This window comes from Mustela nivalis, assembly GCF_964662115.1.
Source record: "Mustela nivalis genome assembly, chromosome: 9".
Lineage (NCBI taxonomy): Eukaryota > Metazoa > Chordata > Mammalia > Carnivora > Mustelidae > Mustela > Mustela nivalis.
Genome location: NC_139028.1, coordinates 109232059 through 109244194, shown reverse-complemented (window position 1 = coordinate 109244194; position 12136 = coordinate 109232059). Strand labels below are relative to the sequence as shown.

The window sequence follows — 12136 nt, the reverse complement described above, 5'->3', positions numbered from 1 at the left end:
AAGGGAATTCATTTATAAATGTGAAACATAAGCACTTCAGTAGTGGATAAATCAGGAATCACATATATCAGAAGGAGGTTTAACATCAAAATGCCACCTTGAAAAGATAACCATTAATATCCCTAGGGGATAGGAGGAGCCATACAGAAGTGAGGGTTTCTGCCATCTTCCCTGCACATCTGACCACCACCCCACTTCAGCCGTAGCAGCAGCAGCAGTACCATAACACCAGCATTATTTAGTACTTGTAAGCATATTTTGCCTCATAACAACTGATAAGGTCATTGATGTTTTTTAAGATTTTATTTTATTTTATTTTATTTATGTATTTATTTAGAGAGAGAGCACAAGCAGTGGGAGGGACAAAGGGAAAGGGAGTGAGAGAACCTCAAGCAGACTCTGAGCTGAGCATGGAGCCCAGTGTGGGATTCGATCCCAGGACCCTGAGATCTTGACCTGGGCTGAAATCAAGAGTAGGTTTCTTAACCGAGTGAGCCACCCAGGTACCTGAAGGTCATTGATATTATCACACGTCTTTTATAGATGAGGAGAAACAGATCAAGGAGATTAAGTAACTTGATCAAATTCACACAGGTAATAAGTGACAGTTATCAAAATTTAAAGCCAGATCTGTGAGATTCCAAAGGCTTATTTTTTACGTCTCTACTTTGCAGTTTCTCACCATCCTTTGAAGAACAAATGTTGATACTGCTCTCAAAGTCCCTGGTCTCCACCATCCTTTATGTATCAGGGCATATTGGAATCTCAGCAGCTGACTGAAACAAAATCTCTGAGGCTTGACCCTCCCCACCTCAAATGTAGTAAAAATGTATCTTGAAGATAATGATGGATTTTTATTTGAGTTTTAACAATGCATATGTCAGCTAAAGTCAGGAAGTGTTTTTCTGCAATGAAAAAAAAATATATGACTCATTTTCTTTTTTAGTGGGTGGTTGGGAGTTGGGTTTAGAGAAAACACATAAAACAGGAATTTTTCTATTTGACTTCTTTAAAACTTATTAGGCAGTGGAATAGGTAGGTAAGAAGAAAGACACTGATTTTGCGAACAACTTTGGAGCGGTGATCACAGACATTACAAAACCAAGAATGTCTAAAGAAGTATATTTTTCCTTCCATACCCAAACATACTAATGGGGTTTATAATTGGAACAGAAGAAAATTGAGTCAAATATTCAAGTTTCTCATGATTGGTGCCCTAAGAGAACAGGATCGCGTTTTGCAGGCTCCCATCCTCCCGAGTTCTTGGATGAAGCTCTGACTCACTGGAGATTTAAGCTTGAATTTCCTTGCTCTCAGACTTATTTTCATCAGGAGGCATTCCTGCTTATACAGAATTGGAAGGAGTGGAAATCACCTGGAAAATAAAAATATCAATGTCCAAGAATAGGATCATCACCTCCCTCTCCTTCCAACCCTTCCTTAATCATCATGATCATCACCAATAACATGTGATTGCTGATCATTACTGTGCTGAAGGTTTTATGTACATGATCCTCAAAACAAACATTAGAGGAGCATGAAAATGTTTTCATCTTATACTTGAGTTACTTAAAATCTGTAAAGAACTTATAATTTTTTCCTGGCTATACAACAAAAAACTGATAAGTTATGAGTAAATAATTGAACTTAATTATATCTGAATAAAAATGTACTAAATGTTATTATAATATTTATTATCTTGTACTAATTGTATTATTATTGATATTTTAATTTATTGATTATTATACTAATTATATGACTATAACATGATACTATGATTTTATACATGTATTGAATATTATATGAAATACACTGTTTCCTCATTTTTCCAGCCTTGATTCCATCCCACATATTCACACCATCTCTAACTCCAGGAACCCCACAAATCATTACTGCATAATTGTGTCTTTCCAATTCTGGGACTCAGTGAGAACCTCAAACCCTAGCAGTCCATGTGAATTATTAGTTATGGAAACAAACCCACCTCGGTCGAATTACGTGAGCTTTCTACGCACCACATGGCTGAGACAGAGATGCTTATGCACAATTCCAGCAAAGTAAGAATCAGCATTACAGACATCAGGCCCTAGGGGATAGAATGTCTCATATCAAACCCAGCACAAACATTCAGAGGGAAAAAAGTGTCATCAGGAAACCAAATATAACGTCTCCTGCCCTTAGAACAAAGTGAACCACAGATTAGGTTTAAGACACAGACATACACAAACACTCTACAAGAGACAATTTACCAACCTAAAAACATGGGAATACTTTCCCTAGAGAGAGATACATTGCATTTATCAACGCACGTGAGGTAGGCACGGGTAAAGAAACTGTGGAGGCGAAATGCTGATATTCTCATTAACATCTACTAATTTGAATCATAGCAAACTAGGCAGACAAGTAAATAGACAAAAATGACCCCTCCATCATTTCATTAATGGAATTTCATTAGCGGTTTTATGCATTTACACCATCGCTAGCAACCAAACACTAAAATCACTAGACTAGCAATTCCTCTGTTACCACTGAGGCACCTTGAAGACACAAATATAAAATTGCTCCAGAAGGAAAATACTATGAAATCCACAGGAATAAAAAATCAGACCAATATAAATATAAACTTATATAATTAAAAATACAACTTGGGAAAATTGATGCACAAACTTCTATGCCAGCACACAGGAGTTAGTCAGTAAAAATAGATTATAAAATAGGTCATCATGGAGAAAATAGGTAAATTTGAAAGAAAATCTTAATTCTAATTGGACCTCAAAAGGAGAATTTCTAACACAAACAATGAAGTCATTTGAAAAGGTTTTTAAGGAGCTTCCCTCTAAAAGGAAGACAACTGCCAAAATTCAGAAGTCAGTCTTGATTTGAAAATCCCCTGGGGATAAAAATATATGTTTATAAAAAATAAAAATTTAAAAAAAAAAAAAAGAAAATCCCAAACTACAGAGAACACTGCAAAACTCCCAAGTCAGTTTATTAAGATGTGAAATAAATTTTTTTTTCAATTTAACTCCTCTGGAGAGTGTAATAGTAGTAGTAATCAATATTAATAGTATAACAAAATGTGCATGGTCTCAACAGTTCATCAAATATTAACTTGTTTAATTCTTACACCAACTCTGCAAGAATGATACTATTATCATCCTCTTTTGAAAGATGAGCAAATTGGAGCACAGAAAGATTGTCTAATTTGACCTTCATTACAGAGCTAATACATGGCCAAGCCCAGATTCAAATCAAAGTTCCATGATACCTGATACATTATTCTTCTGTACATTTTGGGTTGTTTGAAATATTTTATAATTAAACATAATTTTGGAAAACATACGTTTGAAAAGATGCCCACGTAAATGCATAAGTCCTGTGACTGTGAAGCCTCACAGATCTTGAAAGACTGCTTATTAACTGCTAAATTTATTGAGAGAAAAACAAACCCAACTAGAGCCACAGTAGCGCTGGCAATATTCATTCCAAAAGTGTTTTGCACCTAAAAAAAGAATAGGAATTTTCATTTAATATAGGAAGCACATCCTTCCTTCCTTTGGTGGTGGTTCATTTAAATAAATATCAATTTAAGGTTCTTTACACACCCAGAATCATCTTAGATGCTGGGCGCACATCCCAGAACAAAGATCCATACCCTCATGGAGCTTACATGCTAGCAGCAAAGACAAAAAAAAACAATTAAGCATACAAATTGGTAAACTACGTAGTATTTTTGAAGGGGAATAAGTATTAGGGCTAATGGAGTGGAGAGAGGAGGACCTGGACATCCAGAGAGAAGCGGAAGTGGGGGTGTTAATAGGAATGCTGCCTAGGAAGATGCAGTGAGGAGCCCGATACAGGATTCGATCCTGGAACTCCAGGATCATGACCCAAGCCAAAGGCAGTTGCTTAACCAACGAAGCCACCCAGGTGCTCAGAAGTCTTCAGTAATCTTAAGGAGAATAGTTATGGAGATGGGGTAGAGAAGAAAATAAAGCCTTTTGGAATGAGTTTAACTGAAACTGTATATATTTTTTCTAATTAGAGCAGTTACTGGATGCTTATAGGCTGATTAAAAAGATCTAGCAGAAAGACATTTGGAGTGGTGCACTTGGATGGAAAAAAAAAAAAACAAAATGGAATCTCGTATTCAAGGAGGGATACCGGCTTTAGAGAAAATAGTGGAGAGGTCGCCTGCTATAAGAGGTTAGAATGAAAAGAGAAATGGTACAGATCTGGTCCACAAAGTGGATATTAGAGTGGGGGTCTGAACGTTCTCTCCAGTGGCTTGCATTTCTCAGAATAGGAAGCAAGGTCATCAACAGAGAATAAAGGTGAGAGAAAAGGGATTAGGGTTCGAGGTGGCCATCCAGGGAGGGGCAGAGAATGAGCTAGAGAAGCTGTGTAGCTGGGCAGATGATTCAGAGAGAACGCATAATAGGGGCATAGTAAGTGCTTCATGAATCACTGAAGGAATAGAACTTTTTGCTTTCTTTCGGTGGTGGAATCAGCGGTAGAAAGTGTATGCTCTAAGTCATTAGAATTCATCAAGTTTCACAACACACAAAAGTCAAGAAGCCTTTTTCTGAGCTTCAGATTCATCAACTATTAAAGAGAACCATCCCAATAATCACTCGAATCTCTATGACTTTCTGATAATTTACCATCTGAGTGCCTTAAGATAAGAGAATTAATTTTCTTGTGCATTACATGAGACTCAGTATCTCAGCTGGATTCACCAACCTCTACTCTCCTGCTATTAATAGATAATTTATTTCAAGTCCTATGATCATAGGAAGACAAGAAGAACTGCCACTTACCAGCGCTCTTGTGGGCTTTCTCCCAGTGACAACAGATAAGGATCCTGAAACAATGAACTGCTTGAACACAGGAAACAAAGCAGATTAGAGAATACTAAATCTCAACTATTTTTTCTTAGTACTCTTTGAATTAGTAGCTATTTAGCAATGGTTGTACAAAGATTCTTTTTTAAATTAACATTCTACCACATGAATTATACTTGATGTCGTTCATCATTTTATAGCAATGAAATTTTAAATTCATTAAAATTTTGACCAAATATATATTATCATCATGTTATATGTCTGGCTTTTTATAGGTTACATGAGTGTGCATACTTTAAAAATATAATAAATACATATATTTAATGTAACATAATTTATATTTAATGTAGATAACATTTATTTATATGCACATACATATGTAACATTATTCTTGTGTTCTTACCCAGGCTTCAGATAAGGGTTTGATTCATTGGATTAGATGTTCTTTTTTTTATTTTCTTAAAGATTTTATTTATTTATTTGACAGAGAAAGAGATCACAAGTAGGTAGAGAGGCAGGCAGAGAGAGGAGGAAGCAGGCTCCCCGCTGAGCAGAGAGCCCGATGCAGGGCTCAATTCCCGACCCTGGGATCATGACCTGAGCCAAAGACAGAGGCCTTAAACCACTGAGCCACCCAGGTGCCCCTGGATTAGATTTTCTTAAAGAACTTCTGCAAATCTGTCTATATTGAAATGTCCACTAATTTTTTAAATGATTTTTTTTGATAAGCTCTTGTTTTCATGACTCTAATTTGATAAATTGAATTCTCTACAAGTTCATGGTTTTCTTTTTTTTTTTCAAAGATTTTTTAATTTATTTTGACAGACAGAAATCACAGGGAGGCATAGAGGCAAAGAGAGAGGAAAGGAAGCAGGCTCCCTGCCGAGCAGAGAGCCCGATGCGGGGCTCGATCCCCGAACCCCGGGATCATGACCTGAGCCGAAGGCAGAGGCCTTAACCCACTGAGCCACCCAGGTGCCCCAAGTTCATGGTTTTCTTAAAAGTTCATTCTGTTTTCTGTCTCATATATCTTACAACCCTTTATCAAACCAATCGTAGGGTTTGAAGGCAAACATCAAAATCATGGAGAGCTAAAGCTCGCTACATAAATTCAATTCTTGAATTCTGACTGAACATGAAGGAACGGGTTTTGAATTCCACTTCAAATAAAAAAGTGATTATCACAAGAAACTCCAGGCTCATTAGACCCTCATGGTCAAGAGCATATGCTCTGTGTCTTGATGCCATCTTAACTTTTCTCATTCCGTTTCCTGAGGCAAACTGTCACACCCCTCTTTGCCTGCATTTCTTTTTCTGTAAGATAGAGATGTTCATAGCTCCATGTCACTGATCTTATAGCTATATGGGGATAAAATGAAATAACACATGGTAAGATACTAGATATGGGCCCAGCAAACATGAAGCGCCTATTAAAAACAGCTAAGGTTTTTATATATTTTTTCCACTTAATTTCCTAGTGACCCAGTGAGAAGGTCCTTATATTATTTCTACTATCCTAGGAAGCTGGAGGGCAAGAGCTAAAATATCTTTTCCAAAGGCACATGGTTTAACAAGGATTAAGTAAGAGGAAAATTGGTAAACAGAAGGAATCACACATCAGTGTGTGTAGATAGCAGGGTCTGTATACAGAAGAAAGGGGAGGGAGACAAGGGTATAGAAAGGCCAGATAGGAAACGCTTTGTTCCAAGTCACAGATCTTAGACTTTTGCTCCGCTGGTGATACAGAGCCAGAGAAAAGTTTCTGGCAATGGGAATCCAACAATCAGATTTGAATCTTAGTCTTGAGGATGCCTTAAAAGAGTGAGTTCTAGTTCCCTGACTACTTTTTTTCAACAAACTGACCTCAGCTTTCTGAGAAAAGAATATTCATTTCCAGTTGAATAATTGAGACTCTCTATTATTCTCTTTTCTATAATATGGAAATTTCCCATTTAGATAGGATTTATGATGCAGAAAAAATGTGTACTCCTGATTTTCTGGAAAAAAAAATCCAGATTCTAGCTAGGTCATCTAAATGATTATATTAACTACTTAAACATTTCAGAAATGTTAAATCCAAATTACATGTGTTAGACTATATCCAGAAACTGAATATACTCTTTTGTCAGAACATGAGATCTGATTTGGGTCAAGAAATTTTTGACCAGATGATGAGCAATTTTGTTTTGCAGGACATCTGAAGGTCAATGATTTTGGGGGAGGAAAAAAAAAAAAAACAAGGTATGAATAAATCAGAGTTCAAAATTTGCTATACATTTTTTCTTCTTCATTTGCCAATTACACGTTCTATTTACCATTTTCAGCTAACCCTTCCCATCTTTGATATGCCATGGTAGCACCTTTGTTTGAGACCAAACACATATAAATTCTCGAAGTTCTAATACCAGAATCTACAAACAAAACAAACCCTACCTAATTAACAAATACTTCCTACTAATCACCTTTAAAAAAAAAAAAAAACCATCAGGTAGGTGATGGTCAAATAACAAAGCTAAATAAATAAATTTTAAGATCACTTAGGACCAAAGCCCATTTTATTGATTACATTTTTACCTAGATAGGGGAAATCAATCTTCTGATTTCAAGACTGTGATCAGCAGGCAAATCTCTTATGTCTCAAACCAGGACTCTCTTGGCTACACAAGACAATTCACCAATACTCAGTTTCCATTTGATTTTCTTAGTATCCATAATACCTGGGTTTAATACATGAATACATTAACTTCATGTTTGGGACTTAAGTTGTACTCAGAAAATACGATTTCTCTTGGTCAGAAAGGCACTTTGTTTTTAAAACATGTGTAAAGATTACAAATCAAACCCATAGCAGGCAATCTTCAAATCACCTAAGAACGGCACTATAATAATCCAACACATTTCTAGCAGTGGTATCTATGCAGTGATCTCTGGTCAGGGGAATAGGAATACTCACAAATATAGGGCCCCACAGTGGATAAGCTGTGTAGAAGATAAAGAAAAACACACTGAAGAAATGGAATATGTTTCTTAAGGAACCTAGAAAAACACCTAGAACCAGAATAATTGCTCCACTCAGGATCTGGACGGCCTGTAAGAAGCAGGGGGGAAAAGGCATAATGGTCATATACTAATGTACATGGAGAAGAGACCATTTTAATATCCTTCAGAAAGCAGGTATCATTGCTTGAAATGATTATAAAGTCAACTAATTTAACTGGGCTAGGGCTTACGCTCGGAGGTTTTCATCCCATGCTATCGCCACCGATCCCAGGGGCAGCCCTTCATCTCCACCTCTCTCCCTGCTCCTGTTTATTCTCACAAACCCCTTCCCCAAAGTGGTAGAAGAGTACAGGCAACATGGCCGACCTCATAGATAAGGTCAGTCATCTTCCTAGCATACTTTAGGGCCATAATATGATGGGGAAGGCACCCAGACATTAAACAACGGTTCATTAAGCCTTCCTCAACACAATTTTTAAATTTAAGATGCGGAGTATGAGTTCATAAGAACTCAGCCTCCTGATGTGCTGCTCAGACTGGAGTCCATTCTCCAATGTTGATAGGATGTTTCCTACTCTCCAAGTCTAAAGTAGATCCTGGTCTTTTCTTTAAAAAGTACATTATTGACTCAGTGTTGAATAACTTAGATTCCCCCTGATGGGAATAAACAAGATTTCCCATATGATAGGTATTTTCTTCCATCTTAAACCTTTTTTAAACTAAGGTTGACATACCCCAAAGGCTTGTAGTTTCTCCTTCAGATGATTTTGCCATTCACCAATGGGCTGGTAGACAGAGTTATTTATCACCTCTGGTTCCGCCTGGCTTGCTGGGGGACTACCTGTTGAGGCTATCCTAGGTTCTTCATTACCAACTTCTTGGGAGGCCATCTGGGGTTATTGATGGCTGTCACAAAAAAGAAGTCCAAAGGATTGACGTTTTCCCCTTTACTGTTAGCTAAAAATTTTTGAGCACAACAGATATGTTTGATTCAAAATGACTTCAAAATGGTGCAACAATTTCCATTGTTGAGTTTCATTTTGTCTTGGGGTAGTAATCATTAGACTATTCTAGTAAGTCTGGGTGTCTCATTTAACCTTGAAACAGTGAAGAGTCCTTCCCTTCTCTTTTTTATATACAGGTATACATTATTACATAGGCCCCTCTCTCTGCAAATCTATCCTAGACAACTAGACAGATGGCTTCACTGAGCGGTGAACCCTTAGGTAAGGAAGATGCCTTTGGTCATATTCCTATAATAACAATAGGTATAATTTATTGAGTACTTACTGCTACATGCCAAACATGGTCTAGTTCCTGCGAATGTCTGAACATATTTAATGCTCCTGACAGTCTATGTTGGAATATTATTCCCACTTTAAGATGAGAAAAGGGAGGTATAGAGAGGTTAAACCACATACCCAAACTTACACCTTTTATAAATGAATTCAGCTCTACTAGAGACATTCTACTTTAAGGGCCAACATTTTTAAAAAATCTTATGCTACATACTACTATAGGGGAAGATTGCCTTCTGGGCAGCCATATAGCTGTGGATAGTTTACTCACCATGGAAGAGCCAAGTCGAAGTCTGAATTTGGCCATTTACTAGTTGAGTGATCTAGGAATGGGAACTTCAGTGTTCACATATGTAAATGGAAATAATTTTAATTTCATATTAACTTTATAAGGGGCAACTTTGATAAGGTATGAAGTCCCTAACCTAACAAGCAGTTGCTAAATGTTGACTTTAACTTGCACTCTGCCTTGTGTCAAAAGGACTTAAAGTATCATATATAAAGATCACCAAACAACCACCACAATCATTGCAACTAAAAAATACATTATCACTAAAATATACACAGTATGTTCCATCTTGGACAGTATAATTTCATAGTATAAAAACTGATAGGGGCACCTGGGTGGCTCAGTGGGTTAAAGCCTCTGCCTTCAACTCAGGTCATGATCTCAGATTCCTGGGATCAAACCCTGTATCGGGCTCTCTGCTCAGAGAGGAGTCTGTTTTTCCCTCTCCCCTCTGCCTGCTGCTCTCCCTGCTTGTGCTGTCTTTCTCTTTTTCAAAAAATAAATAAAATCTTTAAAAAATAATAAAATAAAATTTCTCCATTGGGAAAAGTGTGTGTGTGTGTGTGTGTGTGTGTGTGTGTACATATTTAAAGATTTTATTTTTTTAAGTGATCCCTACACCCAATGTAGGGCTCGAACTCACAACCCAAAGATCAAGAGTCACATGCTCCACTGACTGAGCCAACCAGCCACCCTGGGAAATATGCATATATTTTAGATAAGACATCTACTGCTTTAAAATGTATGTAATGTGGGGAGCAGCGCTCCTTCATGATCAGAAGCTGCTTGCCTGTTACTCCAGCTTCATGCCTCCCCCTCCCTATCTCATAGCTCCATCCAGCCATGGTTTCTTTCTTTTAATTCCCCAAGCATCAAGCTCTCAAAAGTCTCAAACCCTCCTTCTCAGTATTATTCCTCCCATCTTGAACACGTTGTCCCTCCGGCTCCACCTAGATAATGTCTGGTCTTTTTCCAGACTGACCCCTTGCCCACATCCACACTTTTCATGCAGGAAGCCCTTTTCAGTCCTGCCCAAGTCTGGAGGAAGCTCCCTGTTATTAAGAATGTCTTCTGCTTCCCTTTTTATACCACTTACCCTTCTAAGCCTCCAGTGACTGAAAGCTCAGCTTTATCTGCTGTCTTCCCAACATAAGAAGTCAGTGCTATGTCCTTGTCTGTTACACACTGGACACTCAGGGAATACATGCTTAACAAATAAATAAATTTTTGGTCCAGCTCAATGGAGCCATGCTGTACTGAAAATCTGTTTTCAAGGATTGGAGCCTCTCCTACGGAGAAACTCCCAGAGAACTTCTAGAGGGGAGAAATCGAGTCTAACCACATCATTTAATTTTATTTTTTTTTTGAATAACTATAATTACCAGGGAGAATTTTCAGCCTTTAGGCAAAATAAATTATGTTCAATTATTTGCTCAATTTAGCTTTTTTTTTTTTAAGTGAGAGAAGTGTAGATTTTCTGAGAACCCCAGTTAAATTCACCCATCTGGCTTTTACTCTGTGTCAGGCATTGTTCTAAGTGTTCTACTCATTCAACCCATTTATCCCTCACACGTCCACATGAATAAGTACTACTCTTGTGATCCTTTCCATTTTACAGGCAGGAAAGTTATGTCCCTTCCCAAAAAACACACAGCCAACAACTGAGGAGATAGGAATCAGAGCCTGGTGACCCAGCTCTCGGATGTCATTATGATCCCTCCGAGCTTATGCAGAAACCCACTCACTAAATCCCAGGCTTCAGGTGTGTCCAGACCATCCCATTCCCAGAGCTGGCAGCCAAACTTGGAGGCAGCCCCTTGGATGGAATACATCTCAGGGCTGTGTGTGTGCATGCCTATGTTCGTGCGTGCACATGGCTATGCATGTCCAGGCCCGTGTCTTCCCAAAGAAATAACTATATAATTATATCTAACATTTTGGCACCAGGGAAGCCATGCTCTTCGCTGAAGTTCCAAATCTCTACAAAGCAACCATACAGAAACCTCTGCAGACATCCTCATCCCACTGGGGGGCACCCCGAGCAGATCATGAAAAAGGAGGCTTTCTCTGCAGAGGAAATCTACAGGGTTTACCTTGGAGGCTTCAGGCCTCGGAAGACGTCTTGCCTCTGAAGCCAAGTAGGAGACACTCGAAAATGATGGCTAGTGTGTCTTTTCTGGAAATCTGCAGCCTCTTCTGACTCCGACTTAACGTGCCTTTGCCTTGTGCAACAGTGTAGAGGAGTCAGTGAAAATGTATTGGCTGGAGAGCGTGCTAAGACCACTCTGAGTTCACTGTGCTTCCTGAAGGCTTACCGTTGATTAGGAAACTGGCAGCAGGAGTAACTGTCTTCTGGCATTGAGACATTGCCCAATGCATTGTTGGAACAAGAAATACAAGCAGGACATACAGGGAGATGGCTGGGAAAGCACTGGGGCTGGGCACTGAAGAGTTATGTCAAAGAACAAAGTCAGTAAGAGCAGTGTCTAGATGAGGGAGAGTGGTCCCATGCCTCACACTCAGGTCTTACAGGCTTCAAAAGGCTAGTTAAGTTGCCAACATTATAGGTACAAAAAGTATATAAACTGTAGTTTAAATACATTGAATGATTGCCGTGGAGGGGTCATCACTCTACATGTTCTACATGCATTGATCCACCTCCTCCTACATGACATGTAGAACATGTAGAATGGGTCAATGCTAAC

At 38.4% G+C, this 12136-nt stretch overlaps 1 protein-coding gene across 1 annotated transcript; it reads right to left on the bottom strand.

The window, feature by feature from the left end:
- Positions 1 to 933: 933 nt before the first annotated feature.
- LOC309841218 (membrane-spanning 4-domains subfamily A member 3-like) lies at positions 934 to 11872 on the bottom strand. Its single transcript, XM_082684151.1, has 7 exons — positions 11525 to 11872; positions 8579 to 8750; positions 7798 to 7932; positions 4821 to 4877; positions 3344 to 3502; positions 1985 to 2086; positions 934 to 1375 (listed from the first exon to the last, which is right to left on the bottom strand). The coding sequence occupies exons 2-7, from the start codon at positions 8732 to 8734 to the stop codon at positions 1346 to 1348; spliced, it is 639 nt and encodes a 212-aa protein (XP_082540277.1). The 5' UTR covers positions 8735 to 8750; positions 11525 to 11872; the 3' UTR covers positions 934 to 1345.
- Positions 11873 to 12136: the final 264 nt, after the last annotated feature.